This window comes from Harmonia axyridis, chromosome 7 (assembly GCF_914767665.1).
Source record: "Harmonia axyridis chromosome 7, icHarAxyr1.1, whole genome shotgun sequence".
In the NCBI taxonomy this organism is placed as follows: domain Eukaryota; kingdom Metazoa; phylum Arthropoda; class Insecta; order Coleoptera; family Coccinellidae; genus Harmonia; species Harmonia axyridis.
In genome coordinates this window covers 25,671,048-25,693,677 of record NC_059507.1, presented here as the reverse complement: position 1 = coordinate 25,693,677, position 22,630 = coordinate 25,671,048, and the positions used below count along the sequence as shown (strand labels likewise).

Below are 22,630 nucleotides of genomic sequence, written 5' to 3'. Positions count from 1 at the left end.
ATGATGTTATTATATATTTTTTAATTTTCCTCATAATGAGGAAATTGTAGGTTTTGGCCCTTCGCACTAGGTACAGGTCTTCTTGTGTTTTATTTTTACTAAGTATGAGATGAAGGTTGAAAAAAATCTGATTCATTTAAATATGTATAATGAAAGAAAATCGGAACTTATCTTCGGCTCAGATAAAACCTAGTAAATTTAGTATTCATCCAAAATTTCATGACAAAAACAAATGACTCTTTTCAAATCTTCAACAAGAAAAATTTGAACCCTTGTCAATATGTATATGACTATATTCGGAAGAATTTCAGGACTTTGGCCTTTTATTCTTATATCTCTTTCGACACTCTTCCAATCAGAATATAATGTATTCAATGAATATTACACCAAAAAGTATACTGAATTTTTGACCTTTTTTTCTGTCTAAGCTGGATCCTCTTCGTCTGTTTAAGATAATCCTAAGGTTTTTCACTCGGCATAAAATCAGTCTCCGTCGACTGCCACATTTCGACGTTTTTATCCAACCAATCGCAATTCTAGTAATCTCGTAGCTCCGCCCAGCTACGAGATTGGCTCCGTCTCCGTTGACCGCTGCGTTTGACGACTTTATCAAACCAACAGCAATTATAGTAATTCCGTAGCTCTGCCCAGCTAACCTTCCCAGTCGACCGCTGCATTTCGACGACTCTATCCAACCAATCGCAATACAAGTAATCGCATAGCTCTGCCTAGCTACGAGATTGCTGGAATTGTGCAGCTGGACGAAGCTACGCGATTACTAGAATTGCGAGTGGTTGGATGCAATTCTTGAAACACGGGAGTCGACGGAGACTATTCGAGGAAACCGTACCTTTAAGATCCCGATCGAAACTTTTTCAAACTCGTTTCTATTGACTCCCTTGAGTTCCCGGTCGATACTCTTTCATTCTCGTTTCTATTGACCCCTTTGAGTCCCTGATCTCTCATAGAGGGGCTTAGTCGAGGGAATTGAAAGCAATTCCATGTTATCTACAGATATTTATTCAGAAGAATTATTAGAAACTATTAGATCATCATAATTGCCCATTTGAACCTTGGAAGACAAATTTGAAAACCACTTAATTTATGTGTATTTTTGAAAGAAAAGAACTGTTGTACGATATAATCATGACTTTATGAATAATTGGGATCCAAAATGCACAGGATTCATTTTCTCTCAATTTTGGATGTTTTCCTGATTTCCGATTTACTACAGAGTAATTACTCGAAGAAGAAGCTTTTAGAATATAGCACTGTTGCAACGATTTTGCATGCTTCAATTCATGTTACGCTACTGGAATTTTCAAAGACGCGGTAATTTGTCAATTCATCGTATGTCATTGGTCGGGAAGCGGATGCGCGTATCTGGAGAAAGAAACAGAGACAATTTTCTGAAAGATTTTGAATAGTTATCGAGACTTCAGAAAGGATACGTGCCTTGTTTTAGATGTCAGCCATTAATAGTTCAATTTGAGATTTGGAATTTAATTTATGGGCGAGAATTGTGTCGGGATTCTCGCACCTCCCGTGGGATTGGAACAACAGAAACCTCTCTTAGGATTGAAAAATATCAAGAAGTTACTTCCTTGAGATATAGAAGTTGGAATAGTAGGTACGTTAAACTGAAACTGAGAAAATACCTGCGTAATACCTGGCATCAACTTCGCCGAATGGGAATTGGAGTACTATAGCTTCCTGCAAAGATCTAGTGTCTAGAAAGCTGAAAATAATCTACAGAAGAGGTTCCATCCTAATAGCACAGTAATTCATTAAAAACCGATTTAAGGAAAGCTTTTATTTCAATATTATTTGTTCAGGGTGAAAAGGATCGATCTTTGTATATTTTAATTTTATTAAATTTGTACAAACCTGGGTAGGAGTTTTGTTGCCAAATAAGCCAAACCACCCCTAGAAATCCGTCTAAGGGTCTCATGGGCAATTGTAACATTACACATTTTTGGTTGCGAAAATTTCAGCAACTGCTTCTCTCATTTCGACCTTTTTAGTTCTATAATAATATTTATCTTTGTTTAATTCTTTTCTTTTTCTTTTCCTTTGATATTTTTCGTTGGTATTGACCACACGTGTCGTGATATTTTTAATTTTTTGATAGCTATATAGTTATATATTATTATTCTTCTTGTTTATTTTGTTCGATAAAATGACGAATAATTCCTTTTTGCCTTTAATCTTTACTTCCTAAATTTGCTCCATATGCACAGATTATATAATTTTCTTTATTTATTTATATATTTTATATTTTATTCATTTTTGAATTGAATTTTGAATTTGTAAAAACCTGGGTAGGAGTTTTGTTGCAAAATAAGCCAAATCACCCCTGGAAATCAGTCTTAAGAGTCTCATGGGCAATTGTAACACATTTTTGGCGCCCAACGTGGGGCACGAAAATTTCAGCTAGTTCTTCTTTCAATTTGATATTTTCAGTTCTTCAATGATATTTTATCTTTGTTTATTTTTTGGGAAATTGTAACTTCACACTGTATTTGAATATGAGTTTAAACGATTGAATTATTATAAGGAGTATTGAAAATGACAATTTTCCACATTTCGATCAAAATTTCAAGTTGATCATACGTCATCAGAACCACAGACAATTTAAATAGTATATTGGAAGAGGAATAACCGATATATCCTTGATTTAATAGATCTGATCGGGACGAGAATTTCAGAAGGATTGTTTCATTCTATGTCAAGATGTCGGAAAGTGCAGACGGTGTTTATAACGAGCTGAATAAAATTCGCAAGAACGAATTAATTGATTTCATAATCAACGGTGAATTACCGGAATACATTACTAATGAAGCGTTGATATCTTTCGCTGAAATATTTCGTGAAAAATCCTCGAAAAGTAATGAAGTTAATCCGGAAGTCAGTGATAACTATGTTCACACAAATTCCAGGGATAAAGAAGTAATTACCTCATTACAAGTGGAAAATAAATACAAGACTGAACTTCTAATCCAGAAAGATCTTGTGATCGCAAATCAGGCAATTGCAATTCGATCTCTGCAGGATCAAATAAGTTTATTGATGAATAATCAATTAATGAGTAATACATGTGTATCAACACATGGGACAAATAAACAAGGAGAACCCAATGTTCAACAAAAAAGCGGAGATTCCCATATTCGCAGCACACACAAGAATGATATGAAAGATAAATCTAAAGGGAAACAAACAGTAAACGTTTCCTATGCTGAAAAAGTAACTGAAAATAAAGACACAAATGGAAGTCAAATACTCCCTCAGGAAGTAAACAAGTTGAATTCTGTAAATCCGACTAATTATAAAACTACTGAACACGATCAAGAGAAAAATGAGATGTCGGAATGGACCCAAGTACCCTACAAAAAGTCAAAACGAAAACCCAACCGTACTTTGGTAACCGGTGATTACGCAGGATCTACCAATGTTCAGGGAATAGAAAGATTAAGACCCTTCCATGTTACAAATCTACGACCGGATACGACTGCTGAAGATTTGGTGTCTTTTCTAAGGCAGAGTTTTTTGGGAAATGTAATGTGTGAACCTTTGAAATCAAGATTTCCCGAGAGTTATTCCTCTTTTAAGGTCATGATTCCAGCAAGTGAGTACTCTAAAGCCGTCTTACCTTCCAATTGGCCTAAACATGCAAATGTCCGTCATTTTTTCCGGCAAAAAGTATCCAATCAGAACTCCAAGTGAATCCTAAAATTATCACGTCATCAAAAAGATTGAAAATATTTCAAATAAATATTCAATGTATTTCAAATAAGATCAATAATCTGGAAGTACTCTTAATGGAAGAGAAACCGGACATAGTTAGCATTGCCGAACATTGGAGTGCGAAAAAAAATATAAAACTTATGAGGCTTTCTGATTATAAGCTAGTCTCGTATTATTGTCGTACCTCGCATAAAAATGGTGGAACTGCCATTTACGTAAAGAACACTCTACGGGCGACGAACATTGATGTTTCCCAGCTCTCAGAAGAACTGAATTGTGAGGTCTGTGCGGTGAAAATATCGGGTAAGGCTTGAAAGTGGGTGTAATTAGTGTCTACAGATCACCCGGGGGTGACTTCAACTTATTTCTTGATAAACTCACCAGCGTGGTGCAAAAGTGTACAGATCAAACCAACTCATTATTTTTGTGTGGAGATATGAATGTAGATTTCAACAGCATGGACTCAAGACCGAAATCTCGATTCAGTGACTTTCTACAATGCTTCAATTTGAATATCACATCATTCGAACCAACACGAATATTTACTGATATTTCTGGTAAAACATCAATTTCCTTGTAAGATTATATTTTGACAGATGTAGATCTAAAATCATGTAAAACTAAAATTTTTGAAGCTCATCTTGCTGATCATAAGGTGGTTTCCCTTGATTATTACTACTCAATGAAAAGTATCAGTTCTTGCGATTCTGTGGATAAAATACGCTATGTTAGGCAGGTTACTCAAAAAAATTTAGATGAACTTAATATTTTAATTAAAAACACAAGCTTTGGAGATGTTTATGTCAATTCTGATATAGATCTCTGCTTTGACACATTTATCAACATCATTAAAGAATCATTTAGCGAATGCTGTCCTCTCAAGAGGATTTTCACTAAAAAGGATTCTAAGCCTTGGGTATCGCGAGAGATAAAACAAGCTAGCCTTCGTTTAAAACATATATATTGGCTGCATTCTAATATCAGATCAGTGGAATCCTTGAAAATGTATAGAACTGCCAAGGCAGATTACAATAAATTACTAGAAACTAGTAAAAAAAAATATTACGTTAACATGATGAATAATTCTTTTCAAAAAAATAATACAACTTGGAACCTAGTGAATAAGGAAATCGGTAAAACGAATAAAAATTATAAAAGAATAAATCTGCTTCTAAATGGAAATTTATGTACAAACCCTGCTATTGTAGCGGACTCATTTGGTGAATATTTTTCGACAGTAACTTCTAAGATTCTCTCAGAATATTTTCGGAATACTTTATCGGTATCATGTACAGCTTCAAAAATGCTATGCTCAAATTTCTTTTTTTATCCTGTTACAAAATATGAAGTAGGTGATGTTATCAAAATGTTGAAAAACAAAAAAAGTACAGGCATTGATTGTATATCGTCAAGAACTATGAAATTTATTAGTGACTCTATTTCTGAACACTTCGCCTACCTGGTCAATCTCTCAGTTTCTACTGGCAGATTTCCGGAAATTTTGAAAAGGAGCATAGTTGTGCCTATTCATAAAAAGGGAGATCCTCTTGATATTGCAAATTATCGCCCTATATCCCTTCTGAGTTGTTTCTCAAAGGTATTCGAAAGATTAGTTTTAGACAGAATGCTTGCCTTTTTGAATAAGTTCAACGTAATTACAAGTTCACAACACGGCTTCAGACCTGGTCATTCAACCGAAACTGCAGCTTATTCATTTGTGCAGACGGTTTATGAAAAGTTAGATGATGGGCATTATGTGGCTGGTACATTTTTTGATTTGTCAAAAGCGTTCGATTCACTGAGATTTGATTTTATGCTGAGCAAATTTTATAATCTGGGATTTAGAGGTATATTCCTTGAGTGGCTGAAGAGTTATATAACGGAGCGCAAAATGTCGGTGAGGGTCGACTGTGCTGTATCGGAGTCTTGCATACTGGATATGGGGGTTCCGCAGGGCTCTGTCCTCGGACCTCTATTATTCATTTTATTCATCCATGATTTACCTGAACATATCATTGCACTTTTGGTTGCACTATTTGCGGATGCCTCATCTTTTTTGATTGCAGCTCAGAGCTTTGAGGAGCTGATAGGTGGTATTTCGGCGGTGCTTAGAATATTTGTTGACTGGTGTCGCAGCAACGGTTTGGTAGTAAATATTGAAAAAACAGTGTGCATTCATTTTTGCCTCAAAAATATTGGTACTAATCGAATTGTTTTAAATCACGATGATTTATCAATAACTTCAACAGAATGCACGAAATTTCTTGGAACTCAGATTGACAAAAATTTACGTTGGACTGAACACATTGATATGGTTTGTAAAAAATTAAATAGTGCCTACTACGCCTTGAACAAGATAAAAAATTTATTTCCTCTCCAGTCACTCCAGGACATATACTACTGTCTTGCTTACCCACATATGTCATACAATATTTTCATATGGGGTAGTGCATCTGATTTGGATAGAGTATTTGTATGTCAAAAAAGAATTATTAGATGTATTTTCAGAATACCTCCACAACATTCCTGTCGGCCTCATTTCAGAACAAATAAAATCATGACAGTCGCATGTTTATATATATATATATATATATATATATATATATATATATATATATATATATATATATATATATATATATATATGACTAACGTCGAGTTCCAAGACATTTTTTACCAGCTAACCGCGAGTTCCAAGACCGATGTATAGTTCCAGGACAGTCTTGGAACTGATATATGCCTAATGTTGACTTCCAGGACCGAAATGATAGTTCCGGGACAGTCTTGGAACTGATATATGTATAATGCTGACTTCCAGTACCCTAATATACTGCATAGTTCCAGGACGTTTATCACGTTGATATCGTCTCTATTGCGTTCTTATAAAATCTATTCATTCGATTTCGACTGTCCCGCATGTCAGAAATATCTTTGCACAAGGAATGAAAATGGTTTTCTCAATGAAATTATATTCTTCTCGGAATCGGAATGACATTCGGTTCTAAATGTGCCATTGGTCCGAACATTTCTCGGTATATGAGTGGAAGTTTCCGCTTTAGATGGGAAATTAACTATTTCTTCGCATTTCAATTCTTCAAGTAGAAGTTCACTATATGTATAAATGACATGAGGAAATATAAGATGTCAATATGTAGTACGCAGTTCAATGGGATATCAGGCGATATTTTTGAAATATATCTCTTTATTGTTGAGTTTCGGGACATTAATTTTCGGTTGAAATTTTTATCATCTCGCATTACGCAATAAATATATATTTTTTTCATTCGTTCTTTTCTTCATGAAATGTGTGGGTCAGGAATTTGTGCAAATAATATGTGGATATTCCTTTCTATTGCTTATGGGATGCAGATGTACTCGCATTTGAAAAAAGTGATGTATGCAGGGTCTTCCATTGGAAATGTCCATAAGAAGTTTATGGATAAATGATAAGGTTCGACTCACTGATGACGAATCCGTCCTCAAATTCAACTCTGACCGTTCAGCCGTATAGGTACACGATAATTCTCTAATGAAAGGTCTTAGAAACTTAAAATTTTCAGAGTAGGTTTGGATCAGAAATGCCGCGGTTAAGTTCGTTTATGGATAAAATCCGATTATGGTTTCCGTAAATATTGACGTTCGAAATTTCATTTTCTTGTTGATGTCGGAACTGCAGTTTCGATCGCGATAAAGATTTCCAATTGGATGGAAAATGACATTTAAATGCTTTGTGCAAAATTTAATGCTCATCATCTAATCAGCACAATAGAAAATTAAAAAAGAATAACCAAAAAAATGACCAATATTTACGTGACCACACAACTGATGGATATCAGATTATGAAAACCATGACAAATGGACTATAGAAGTTTCAAGGAGAATATTGAAAATAGAGCCGTGATTACAGATCCGATTCAATTGAGATTTTGAATGTTCATATACAGGGTGTTCCAAATTGAGTCGGCACCATTGCCAACTCTGTTATTATGGATGCTACGATGTCGGTTAAATGGGCAAACTGGTAGCATTCTCAGTGGCCTTCTCGATGCCGAAAAAAAAAAAATAGACGCGTTGTCATAATATTTCATAAAATGATATTTTTTCAATGGAACACCCTATATTTTTTCATGCATTTAGATTCGTAATAACATTCTCAGCAACAAAGCTTATCTAACATTTTTTCGTAAAGGTGAAAATAAGACAGTTGTATTAATAGGAAACATTTATAACAGACGGATTTGATAAAATGCTATAAAATATCGAGTTAATGTTCAAAAACACCGCCTTCTCGTTGAACACATATTTGGGCCCTGTTAATTTTTGTTTTGTTTTCGGCATTTTTGTTTAAGATTATCGAGTAATGATCGGATGATGAGGATGAACCATTATTTAATTCGATTGCGCCCACGCTCGACTCTAGATAATTTGATATAAAAAATGAAGAATATCATAAAATAATGGAATGTGGTATGAAATAATGAAACTTATATTTCTCAAGAAGGATCAGTTGGAAGTGATGAAATAGAATTGTTTTCTTATATTTTGCATTCCATTTTTGAGGAATCAACATTCTGATTAGAGATTTTTTTTTTTTCTTTCATTGAAGGCATCGACTGCTATGGTCATTAGCCTCTAACCTAACCATCACCGGACATGTACAACATCCATGACCTAGCCAGGATTCGAACCCGGTACCTTCGGCACCACAGTCGACATCTCTGTCCACTGCACTACCGAGGTAGTCTGATTAGAGAATTGAAAAGATAATAATGCAGAACCCCAAGTGGTCATGAAATCCGGCAACGTAAAGCGAACGCCGACAAGCCTGATGAGTTCTTGAAAACTTCACTTTCACTTTGAAAATGTGTGCAGTAAAACTGTCTGCGCGAAAATTTGAATTACACTTCTCAGTTTAGTTTTTAGTGGTGTTTCCGAATATCGAAACAGATTTTCAAAATTCCGATGTACAGGGTGTTGTTACGAGGATTCAAACTATTCATAATTTTTTGTTAACCAGGACCTGAATTTTCGAGGTGGTTATTGCATGATACGTTTGGGCTCTCAATTAGGAACATATTTGCCAAATATGAAGAAAATATACTGGGTGGTTCGTTTGAAATGGCCTCTGAAAGGAACGGGCAAAACGCATAAAACACTCTGTATCTCGCCTACGAAGACTGTAAGACCCAATGAATGGGGTATCTCCAGAATCGCCTTGGTGTCAACTAAGCACCTATGAAGTATTTCCGTTTCCCAATGAAACACCCTGTATACGCGAAATTTGCAGGGAAGGTTCGGATCTCCAATGCCGCAGTTGAGTTCGTTTAATAAGCAGAACCTGAATAGGGGTTCCGTAAATATGGCCGTTCGAAATTTTGTATTTTGTGAATTTCGAAACCAAAGTCACATTTGCGAGGGAAATTTGCATTCAGATGTAGAATGACCATATAAAGCTTCGTGCGAAATATCTTGTTGATCACTTGATCAGAACCATAGAAACTCTGTTACCACAGAACTGACGTTGAGTTGAGATTTTGGGTATTGATATAAAATAGCAATGCTAAGCTCCTCGCCAAATTTCAAGCTTATCGCATAATGAGAACCATAAAAAATTAACCATAGAAAATTCAAGAAGAATATTGGATATTAAAAACTTGATATCTCTGTGATTACAGATCTGATCAGATGGAGATTTCGCGTGTATACATAAAATGATCATTCGAGACTGCGTGCACAATTTCGTGCGGATAGCATAAACAGAACAATAGAAAATTCAAGAAGAATTAAAAAAATGTACACCTAATATATAAGTTACAACAAATTTGCTCGAGTTGAAATTTTGCCTGAATATATAAATTATCAATTTTGATCTTCATGCAAAATTTCGTGTGAATAGAGGCTTCTACATAAAATTCAAGCAGAATATTGAAAATATTAAAGTCCGGCTTGAAAAGACTCCTCGGGGTCGGTATAGAGATGATTCAGATATAGGTACATCTTTTTAATGTTGAATTTCGGGACCGTAACCAGATGTCTTCAATCCATATAGTGAATTCTCCAGTTATCGGCAATACAAGGGTTGTAAATAAATGTTTACACCACGTCTGGTGTTTTCTTCAAGATGTGGATGATGATATTCCCCCTCTTATCGAATTTTTGCTGCAAGAGCCCTAGTACAGCGTTGCCGTTCGTACGATAATTATCGTTTTGTACGATAATTTGCTGCTCAATTCTATGTACGATATCGCATGTACGATAATAGCGTTTTGTACGATAATTTCAGTGTACCTATCATTTGAGCTAAAGTGTCAATAGATACTCAAAATATAATGAAACTCAGTATGACCAGATTTAGTTGATATCCAATTTTTCAGTAGATTATTGCATTTTCAGGAAGTTTTTAATAGGAAGAAATCATTTGATAGATTTTAGTAGTTTCAAAAAATCTAACCGAGACGGTTGGGAATGTCTAGACTCAAGAATGTTCCGATGAATCAATTCATATTCAATATAATATACTTTTCAATTGAAAAGGGCGTATCTGCAAAATAGCACATTTGGGATATTTGTCTTTGAAGACTTTCATTTCATCCACAGATTCAATTGAATTAATATGAAGAAAAAATAAATGATAATGCATGTTAATTAAATTTAATCTGTAGATGGCACAAATGAAAGTATTTAAAGTTCAATCAATATCCCAAAAGTGATTTTTTGTAGATACGCACGCACTTCTCAATTCAAACGTCAGTATAGATTCATCATATTCCAATCTGATCACGCTGATGAAACTGTTGAAATGATGTTCGATCAATACATTGCTTTCCGGAAATAAAGAGGATCTTATACGAATTCAATACAGTACATAATTACAATATCTTATGCATAATGGACCTGTACTTAGCAACTCTCATGCTTGTAGACACCTCTGATAATGCTTTGTCGGCATTATCCATAACAGAATTACGGTTCGTTTTATGGGTCGGCTTTAAAATTCAGTAAAGACGGATAACTTTTTTGACCGTTATGCAAATTTAGGTAGCTATTATTTGAAAGCGTTGAATATTTTGCAATAACCTGGACCACTTTAGGAATCACTGGCCTGGCGTATACCGATGACGAATACAAAAATCACATTTGGCAAAACCAGAGGCAACGCCGACAAAGTGGATATACAAAGGATAATAATAAATCTCGAAAATAGACGTGCTCGTAGGGAAATAAAAATAATTATCTTGAAAGCGATAATAAACTAATAAACTCTGAAGGGTGCGATTTTCGACTGCCTTGAAGATTTCAAAGGAAAGTAAAATGATTATTGGTTCATTTTTATGGAATTTTTACGAAGATATATCTCTGTATTTCCAATCAATTATTTAGATTCATAATATTTTATATGTGGTTATGGGAGCAAATGTTCAATTGTTGAAAGCACATTAAAAAGACCATCAAAAATATAATATACGTTTCAATTGAAAAGGGCGTATCTGCAAAATAGCACATTTGGGATATTTGTCTTTGAAGACTTTCATTTCATCCACAGATTCAATTGAATTAATATGAAGAAAAAATAAATGATAATGCATGTTAATTAAATTTAATCTGTGGATGGCACAAATGAAAGTATTTAAAGTTCAATCAATATCCCAAAAGTGATTTTTTGTAGATACGCACGCACTTCTCAATTCAAACGTCAGTATAGATTCATCATATTCCAATCTGATCACGCTGATGAAACTGTTGAAATGATGTTCGATCAATACATTGCTTTCCGGAAATAAAGAGGATCTTATACGAATTCAATACAGTAATTACAATATCTTATGCATAATGGACCTGTACTTAGCAACTCTCATGCTTGTAGACACCTCTGATAATGCTTTGTCGGCATTATCCATAACAGAATTACGGTTCGTTTTATGGGTCGGCTTTAAAATTCAGTAAAGACGGATAACTTTTTTGACCGTTATGCAAATTTAGGTAGCTATTATTTGAAAGCGTTGAATATTTTGCAATAACCTGGACCACTTTAGGAATCACTGGCCTGGCGTATACCGATGACGAATACAAAAATCACATTTGGCAAAACCAGAGGCAACGCCGACAAAGTGGATATACAAAGGATAATAATAAATCTCGAAAATAGACGTGCTCGTAGGGAAATAAAAATAATTATCTTGAAAGCGATAATAAACTAATAAACTCTGAAGGGTGCGATTTTCGACTGCCTTGAAGATTTCAAAGGAAAGTAAAATGATTATTGGTTCATTTTTATGGAAAAAAATTTCGTTTTTCGTTTCTGCAAGAATTCTGAAATTTCATATTTTGAAAATCTTGGGAGGGGTAATTACTATATAATACTAGTACTCTTCACTATTTCTATACGGTCTTGCTTACTGACTGACTGATATTTGTACGTTTTTGAGACTCAATTATTAAGTGAAGTTAGTGAAGGTGTTTGAAGTTTTTTTATAAGTTATATTTGCCTTTGACCTAAGGACTTTTTGTTTATTCAGTTATTAAAGGTAAGAGCTTAATATACAATTCGATATTTTTCAACCTTAAAATTACTTTTTTGAAGATATAAAACTTGAAAACGATTTATATTTGAATGTATTAGATTTTTGTGTATAACCAATATCGGGTGTTTCATGTCATCGTATATAGGCAAAATCTCGCTCATTTGACGAGATAATAAAAAAATTTCTGTTACTAGGGCCTAGTAACAGTTGGAATAATACAGATCTATTCTGAATTTCTCCAAGTGAATATTAGAACTCTGAAAATAGACGAGCAGATAAATTCGATTTTTTTAATCTGAAGTTGGTTGTGTTGTGAATATTTCGGAGTGAAAACTTGTGTTTGAATATTTCGATCTTTTTGTAAGGTAAGATCTATTGATAATCTTAATTGAGACAGTTAAATAAAGAAATTGTGTTTTCCAGGAAAGCAAAAATGTTTGGTCTAGTTCATTTTCCCGACCAGACTTACGGAATATATTCAATGAAAAATATTTCAAAGAAAAAAGGAGATAATAATGCCTGCATTGTAAAACATAGAGGTGCCAAATATGAAGCAGTACTGATAACAGAAAAAGGTGAGTTGTTTTTTTATATTATCACCCATAATTATTTTTTATCGATTGAAAATAAGTTGTTAGAATGAAATTTCTTTTTGAAAATCTCCAGGGATACATATGAATTTTGCCACTATAATTGAATATAGAATATTCTTAATTGATCACAATACTGCAAAGTTCCATAACACCCCCTGTACCTCCTGTTTCGTAATCAGAAATTTCGAAATGAAACTTATTGTTGATAAAATAAAATTAAATTTTTTCGAGTGCCTGTATCCGAATTGATCGCTCTATCATTTCATCACGATGTCTGTAGTTTTTGAATTCCGAGCCGGAAATGGTTTCAAAAGGTTCCACTCACTGTTGACAAATCTATCCTCAAATTCGATTCTGTCCGGCCGAACGTTTATACGATAACTTCCGAACGAGAACTCGGTTGCTAAATTTAATTTAATTTTCTGAATGAACTCAATTTTCTAAGATAATTTTTGTGAGAAAATTTTTTCATAAATCGAACCAAAATATTTTTTACATATCTAAAGCGAAAAAAAATCAACAGAAATTGATGAAATGTTTGATGATTGTACTTATCTCTATACCTCACACGAAAGTAAAAAAGAATCGATAAATATCGAACAGTTCCTTCATTAAAGCCATCTAAATTTTTCTTTTGGTCCTCTAGCATAATTGAAAAAAAAAACTGGTAGGGCTATGATGGCCAAAAGTTTGAAATTGAGCTGTCGAAACAATTCAAATAGTAATGAAAATTTATCACAAAAATATTTCACTGTAATTCCAATGAATCTATGTTAGGGGTCGAACTCTCGACCTTGAGTTATTACCTGTGAATTATAAATTTGAACTCATCCAAGGATAATTCAATTTTGTTAGAAGACCGGAGGAGAATTTTGGATGGCTTTAATGAAGGAAGGTTTGATATTTTTCGATTCAGTTTTCATATTCGTGTAAAGTATGAAAACAAGACAATCGTGAAATATTTCATCAATTTCGGGTGAATAATTTTTTCCTGTAAACATGCAACAATTATATTCCTTTCGATTTATAAAGATTTTTTTATTGAAATTCTTGGAAAATTGAGTTCATTCGGAAAATGAAATTCAATTTGACAACCGAAAAAAAAAATTACGAACATTGCAGGTTTTCCGCCAGTTTGAAATTTTTTTTCAGGGTTCTTTACCTTTTTCGAATTTAGCACCAAAAAATAAGTTGGTGTGACCAGAAATCGTAACTTTAAAGGTTCATACTGATCATGTTCAATAAAATATTGCTCAGAAATTACGTTGAACCCTTTGTGTCTCAAGTTCGCTTTGAAAACGAGATATATGTTGTCTACCTTCGGCAGCACAGTGGTTTGGGAGACGGCTGTGATGCTGAAGGTACCGGGTTCGAATCCCGGCTAGGTCATGGATGTTATGGTATGATGAGGTTACATGTAAGAGTAGCTTCAAGCTAAATGTCGCCTTGTTGTATCTAATTGAAGAATAAAGTCGTTAAAAAAAAAAAATATGTCATAAGACAAAAATTATTCTCCCGGTGTCATCTACACGACCATATATGTTAATCCAGTTAATAATAAAACACCCTGTACATATAGAGCCAAACATTTCAATTGACTATATCGGCTGTCCCAAATTCGTTGTCTAGTGATGGGATCTCAGAAAACTTTTGAGCTAGCAAAAGATGAATGGCACATTTGCGGACTCGAACAGATAATAAATTCAACTGTTTTCAAGCTATAGAAGAAAATTGGAAATTGGCGTGAAATGAAAAGTACTACAGTCACTTTTTTGGTAAAATCCATTGGTATAATTATTTCATTCTTATTGCTTACTTAGTCTAGAAGTTATAATACATAATTGTTGTTTATTAAAAACCACAAATGTTTCTAAAATAAATAAAATCGTTTTTTCAATTTTCGAAGATATATAATATGATAAATAAATTTCTTTAAAAACTACAAAAATCATAAAAAGTTTCAGTTTCACACGGCAAATCAACCAAGGGCCTATTTATGATAATTTGTGAACTTCTGATAATTAAATTATTTGGTGGTCAGTAAGGTCTCCGGATTCAACATCGTTAAATTTTTTATTTCATATGAATAAAAAAAATTGAAAAAATTAATCAATTCAAACAAAAATGAATTTTCCCTTATGAATTGAACACAAAAGGAGAAAGGGATTCCGTTTTGGACATTAGGTATTCATCTTTTGAGAATTGAAGTTGAAAATATGCCATCCATTATATTCCTTTCTTAAGGTTGTAGTTGAGATTTTCTGAGTGACAAATAATATATTCATATCGAATCTATATTCATTTTCAGAGAAAAAAGAAGAACTGAGGGTACTTCAAGATGAAATGGTTGGACAGCTAAAATCAGTAAAGAAATCTGTAAGCGATAATAATTTCACTGATTCGAAAATTGGAGAAAAATATGTGGATATGGACAGACCATCTACTTCCTCCATCAACCATAAATATGTTTCCTCCGTTGTTAAAAAAGATGAAGAAAGTAGTGATGAAGCAATTCAAGGTAATTACTTTTTCTCGAAATATTTTCAATAACACGGTCATTTGACACGTATTTTCAACCTTAAATCGTAATATTTCGGTCAGATTTTAGCTGAAATTCGGTAAAAATATGAAATATAGCTTTCAAAAACTCAAAACGAATCGTTATTAATTAGCATTCATTAACTATAAAAATTCATAAAAATGAATCATTGAATCCAAAATGAGATTTCACTCATTAATGAATAAATAAATAGGGATTGGTTTTGGTCATTATCCATCTTTTAAAAATCGAAGTTGAAAATATGCCATCCATAATTCCTAGATCCTATGGCTACAGGGCTACTATTCAATACCATCGAATTTTGCCCAACGGGTACAATTAAGTTTTTCTGAGTGACTGTTTGCAATAAAATATTTATATCCAATCCATATTCATTTTCAGAGCAAAGAGAAGAACAGAGGATTCTTCAAGAAGAAACGCTCGAACAAAGAGAATCAGTAGAAAAATCTATAGGCGATAATCATTCCACTGATTCAAAAATTGGAAAAAAATATGTGGATATGGACAGACCATCTACTTCCTCCATCAACCATGAATATGTTTCCACCGTTGAGGGTAGAGATGAACAAAGTAGTGACGGAGCATTTCAAGGTACCTACTTACTTGTTCTTCACATATTTTTGATAACAAGATCATTTGAGTCTTATTTTCATCCTCAACTATTATATATGTATGTATATTATAGCTCAATTCACGAACAACTTTAATTTTATAGTGACGCAGTGGCGTACCCAAGGGGGGGATAAGGGGGATATATTCCCCCAGGAGGAATATCCATTGTATGTAACAACCTTATATAACACAATCTTATTATGAGTAAGCAAACTTCTTTGGAAAACTTCTTCAAAAGAAGGAAAATGCGAACAATTTTTTCTATATCCTCCCCAAGGCTTATGCCTGGGTACGCCTCTGTAGTGACCTGATAGCTAATAGCTATATCGAGGGCTGATATTGAATCTTTATTGATTTGCAGAGAAAATAATTATAGAAGATATATTGCTTAATCCGCGGAGATCGCCAGAAAAATCTCTAGTCTATGAGGATTTCAATGATTTTTCAATTGGAACAGAATATGTGGAAATTAACCGATCATCTACTTCTCTTATGAAGAACTTCGATGATACTGTTTTCTCCACTGTTTGTGGAGAGGAGGAAGACAGATATGCAGAATTTCAAGGTACTTCATTTATAATAATCAACCTTCCTTGAATATCCCTGTATATTTATGTGTGATCATTGTTATCATGCCATTGAATTAAAACGGTATTATATTATGCTTCAGATAATAGTACCATGGAAGCTTCAGATATGAATGTTGACAAAAACAAACAGAGTATTATGCAACATCATGGAATACCAGTTCAAGTGGAACCTGAAGATGAGATAGAATTATCAGGTAGTTATACCCTTCTCAGAAAAAGCATATATTTTCGTGAGAGCAATATTAATTGATTAAATTAATACCCATATTCCTTGAAACTTGTTTCTACAATCTATACTGAAAAATGAAAAAATATATTTGTTCAGATATCGTTACTGTAAAACCTTCTTTCGAAATTTTTCGAATCTTTTGCTTATACAGGGTGTAACATGAGTGGTTGGCTATAGCCTAGTGGTGAGTGTAGGTTATCCAGGCTTTTTAGAGAAGTGGCTTGTTGTGTATCTTAAGACAGTTAGTAATGTACAGGAAGATTAATGAAAATCGGCTTCAATTTCGGATAACCATTACTCGCAAATCAGCAGTCCGATTTTATTTGAATTTTGTGGGTTTGTTCACATCAAACAACCTTTCAGAGCGTTCAATGTTATTTTGATATTTCTAGGGCAATAATAAGATCTTTGAGATTTTTCCCTGAATCACCCTGTATCTCCGAAACTAACAGTTGGGATACGCAACAAGCTACTTTTCTGAAAGGCCTGGATGACTTGCATTCACTACTAGGCGAAGGCCAACCATTCAAGATACACCCTGTATAGAACAGTAATTCCTAATAATGGGACCTGCAACATTTGCCCAATGTTCCATACCTCTTAGAGAAATTATTACTTGAGCTTTCCTGAAAGAAAATAAAAATATGGATCTTCATAATATTTCTAAGGTTATGGTTGTTATGAAATCATAAAAAGTATATATTGTACCATTCGAAACAAGTCTGAAATTAAATTAGTTTCATTGTTAATTATTGTCAATCGTTTATTTCATATGCAAATATTTAATTGGACGTTGGACTTCTAATAGGCCATCGCGGTGAATCACCCTGTATGTAAATAATAAAATATAATAAATATTTATATACATTCTATACAGTGTGTGGATAACGTGAGAAATCAAATTAAGAGCTGTGTTATTGAATCTTATCAAGCAAAACGCTCTTTCAGGTGAATTCAAGTTTTTAATTAACCATCTTATGGTAACATTGCTCATGAAGACCATATTTCACAGAGTCACAGCATGATTTTTTTCTAATTATTAATCCAAATATTTTCTCTCCTTTATCAAACTTGCCTTAATGATGGTGTACACAATTGAAACCGTAGATAACAAATTTTTTCAAAAGATCACACATTTTCTGCAATTTACCTAAATAATGGTGTGAAAGATTGTAATTAACGTAACTTATTGCACAACCTCATGTAAGTAGGTATAATAAAGCAGCTAAAAAATGGGGTAGTTATTTGAAAGAAAATATGACGTCAACCTGTAAAAATAAATGACGTCATGAGTGAAATCATAAGAAAACATTAAATAACTCACTTATTGATTTTGCCCCTTTTTTATCTACACACTGTATATGTTCCCTAATTCGAGAAATATGAAACATCGCGCTGTCGCTTTCTTGTGAACCTAAATGTTTATAACTTCAAAGTTTTTCCTAAATTATTATTATTATTTTCAGTTTATGGAGACAATTCTGATGATGATTCAGATTATAATTTATCTACTTATTCAGAAACGCAATCTGATAACTCACGAGATGGCAGTCGGAGCTCAACACCATGTTCCTTTCTATCTGAAATGGATCTGAATATTGAGGAGAAAACGCAACCGAATGAGTCCAATAATAATTCCCTCTCGAAAAGCATCCAAGTTCATTTATCTGCCTCGTTAAACGAACCAGGGTGCGATGATGAAAATATGATGGTAACTGAGTCCCGCGGAAGAAAAGGAGACAAGAAGGCAAATTTTTGTTTCTACTGCCATACGAAACAGCAAAAAATCTCACGACACCTAGAGAATAAACACAGCGGTGAGGAGGAGGTGAAAAAATTTATTATGTTACCAAAAGGTAACGTAGAAAGGGCCAAGATTATTGGTCAGATAAGAAAAAGGGGAAATTTCCTTTTTAATACGAATGAGAATTTAAATGATGGTGAGCTGATTGTGGCGCGACGGCCTAAAAGCAGCAGGAATAAAAGTGGTAGGGATTACAGTGCATGTGCAAACTGTAAGGGATTTTTCTCAAAAGCCACCCTTCGAGTGCATTTCAGATCCTGCACAGGCATTGATTCCGACATTAAAAGATTGCCAAATTTGCTAAGTAAAAAAATCACATCAAGAATACATCCTATGGCATCAATAACTGTGAGAAATCATTTATTCCCACCGCTGAGGGAGGATGATGTATGTAGAGCAATCAGATATGATGAACTCATCATCATTTATGCTAACAAAATGGTGGAAAAATATAGAGAACCGAGACATTTCCAAATGATAAGGCAGAGATTACGATTAATTGGTAATTTCCTCATTAAAATGAAGGCACTGAGTAAGGAAATAAATAATTTAGCCTCTATATATGACCCAAAATTTGTAGACATGGTTTTATCTGCTATAAATATGTGTGCCCGGTACACTGAAACTACGAACTGCTTCGAAGCTCCTTCGGTAGCGTTCAGTTTGGGCACACTGCTGAAGCAGATTGGCAATTTATTAATAACAGAGTGCATTAAAAACCACAAGGAAGAAATGCGAAAAAATGCTAAATATTTCTTGAAAGTTTTCGCTCAAGAAGTGAACATAAATGTAAACAGAACTGTTGCTGAAACTCAACTGAAAATGAGTAGAACAAAAACAGTTATGCTACCCACAATGGGCGACATAAAAAAACTCAGCGACTATTTGACCAAGAAGAGAAAAGACGCCCTTGAGAAATTGAAAATTTGCTTCTCGTCATTGGCCTGGATAGACTTAGCAGAGGCAACGCTAACGTCTATCCAGGTTTTCAATAGACGACGCGCTGGAGAAGTCGAGAGAATTAGCATTACCGAATTTGAAAAATACGAAACGATTGAGAGAAGTAATAATGATCTATTTCAATCACTTTCAGAGAAATCAAAAGAAATTGCAAAAAAATATGTTCGATTCACTATAAGGGGCAAGTTGAATCGGACGGTTCCTGTTCTATTGGATACTCATTTATGTGAGTGCATCCAATTAATAATAAAAAACAGAACAAATATGAGGGTCCACAAGAGTAACCCTTATGTATTCGGTACACCAGGGTCGGATACAAAAAAGCATCCACATCTGAGTGCCTGCACTTTGATGAGGAAATTCTCTGAAGCTTGTGGTGCTGAGCACCCGACAAGACTACGTGGCACCAATTTGAGGAAACATATAGCCACTACGTGTATTACTTTGAATCTTGAAAATCAAGACGTAGTGGATTTGTCGAACTTCATGGGCCATTCGGAGAAGATACACAAGGGCATTTATCGTCAGCCCATTATAAGTAGGGACATTTTGGGCATTTCACAACTCCTGCAAACAGCTCAAGGAGAAAATGAAAATGCAAGCAGTGATGACTCCGAAAATGAGGTTGTCAATGATGAAGAACCAATTCCTACAAATGAAATCAATTCAACAGGAGGAACTCCAAATCTTAGTGGGGGGAATAGGAGGAATTCCAGCAAAGGTGAGATACATAATTACATTTCATTCGAACTGCTAATTGTAATCAATTCACCAACCTCAAAATAGTTTTTTTTTCAAAAACATCTTGAAATTTCGACTTTACTAATGTCATTTCCCGAAGCAATTTTTTTTGGTACGGCCGTGAACGTAAAATAGTGATTTCATCACTATATTTTATATTATAGTATTACCAATCGAAAACAAATCTACAGCTGAGCTCCAGCGAGGGCTCTCGTGAAGTATATTGAATTTTTCCACTCCAGATCTAAAATATAATATGAAAGAACTTGAATTTCAACAATTCATGTTCATTAGGACCAAGTGAATCACTACGGAGTGGAATAAATGTCTCTTAAAAAAATTCTCTTGATATATCATACGATTTATGTTTGAGAAAAAAAATTGCTTGTGTTGTTAGAGTAGAATCACTCTCGTCTTGAAAAGTTACTGAAACTTGTGTATTGTTTCAACTCTTTTTTCCATTTTTATAGCCCATACCCTATCTGGCACCCTCAAAAGAGTGAGGTGGACCCAAGAGGAGAAGGATGCTATTTTCCGTATTTTCGGAGAATATATGAATAGAAAAGCTCTACCTCCTTTGAAAGTGATACAAACAGTGATAAAAGAAACTCCTGTTCTTCAGAATCGCACGTCACCACAAATAAAGACATGGATTCACAATCAGCTGAAGGGCTCCAAGAAGAAACTTTCATTTTCAAACTGAATATTTGTGATATTTTTAATTTATACATAGTCATTCGTTTTTATTCATATTTATTTATTTTTTCATATATTTATTTACTTTTCAAGAAAGTTGTTTATGTTTCTTCATTTTCATTCATTTATTTTCATTTATATTTGTTCGTTTTATTTAGAGATTTATTTATGTTCCTTTGAAATTCATTTATTTGTATTCTTAAGATTTTTTCAAGATGGTGTTTCTTTCGAAACACTTCATTTACAATTGAAGTTTATTATTTTTCTTAATCAAAAACCAAAGAAAAACCGAATATTTTATTGTCACCATATTTTTATGCCTTCAACTGGAAATTCCTAACTAGATATTACAGAAGAACTAGGTCGACTAGAAATTTGGAAATGGAGATTAGAATATTTATCATTCCTGGCTCTTTCGTACATATAGAGAAGATATTTAAATTTGAAAAGAATTATGATTCCCTTGACTTCCTCATTATTTAAAATACTTTACCCAATAATTTAACTTCACCTTATTTTTATGACCTTTAACTGGGAATACTCAAGTTCAATCAAGAAGTTACTGAGGAACTGGGTCGACTAGAAATTTGAAAATTGAGATTAGAATACTTTCTCAATCTAGGCTCTTTCGGTTATACAGAGGATCAAAAAAATGTTCATAACGGCGACCCCCCCCCAATTTAAAGGCTAGGATCGCCCTTGTCATAAATGCAATTTCTGTAACGAAACTACAATGAAATATATTTTCGAAAATAAAATAATCCTCATATTAAGACCAATTCTGTTCACAATTTTCATCACTATTCGAAACGTCCTATGACGATATTTCGAAAATTCTCAGCAGAGTTTTGAATAATTATATGACCCATATACAGTATTTGATTCCTTCATTCTAGTATTCACAGCCAAAATCTCATTCCACCAAATTTTTTTGCGTCGGAGTTATCGAGTTTTTTTCAGAGATGCTCGAATTGACAAATTGAAATATCTCAAAATCGGAAAATTTTGAGCACATGAGACGTCAAAATTAGCCTCATTCTAACCATGCTTCCTAAATCTGGAGTGAAATATAGGGTATTTCCTAATAAAAAACACAGGTTTTGTGCCTACCACCTGAGACACCCTGTATATAAGAATATATAGGGGGTGTCACACAAAAGCGGATTGGACGGTGACTATTGTTTTAAATTATATAGATACCCTATATTTTTTGGGGTATTTCAATTCCAGGAACATTCAGCATATTTTTACATATTTTTTCACTCATTTTCCGTTCAACAGTTTTCCAAATATTTGTGATCTCGGCAAAATTCTATATTGTATGTATCAATCGCGTTATTTAAAATAGCGTATTAATTTGAATAATTTTACAGATTCTGGTCGTAGATTACGAATCTGGGACTCACGAAGTCTGTAATCCTGCTAGTTTTTCCGTAATAAAATTGTAAATTTGGTTTAATGAGGGTAAGGTTATTCATAATAATGGATAGTTTTCTTGTATTTTCTTAATTGGTTCTCGTTGTAAATTATGAATTCCTGAAAAAAAATCTGTTTTCGTCAAAAACTAGGATTTATTAGT

At 33.7% G+C, this 22,630-nt stretch overlaps 2 protein-coding genes across 2 annotated transcripts in view; both read left to right on the top strand.

Moving 5' to 3' along the window:
- The window catches only part of LOC123684898 (inositol-trisphosphate 3-kinase B-like), a 145,919-nt gene that overhangs the window by 6,398 nt on the left and 116,891 nt on the right, over positions 1-22,630 (top strand). The gene's annotated exons all lie outside the window — the stretch shown is intronic.
- LOC123684897 lies at positions 10,618-21,826 on the top strand. Its single transcript, XM_045624402.1, has 8 exons — positions 10,618-12,631; positions 12,690-12,841; positions 15,168-15,377; positions 15,801-16,010; positions 16,393-16,596; positions 16,702-16,815; positions 18,317-20,335; positions 20,826-21,826. The coding sequence occupies exons 2-8, from the start codon at positions 12,700-12,702 to the stop codon at positions 21,056-21,058; spliced, it is 3,132 nt and encodes a 1,043-aa protein (XP_045480358.1). The 5' UTR covers positions 10,618-12,631; positions 12,690-12,699; the 3' UTR covers positions 21,059-21,826.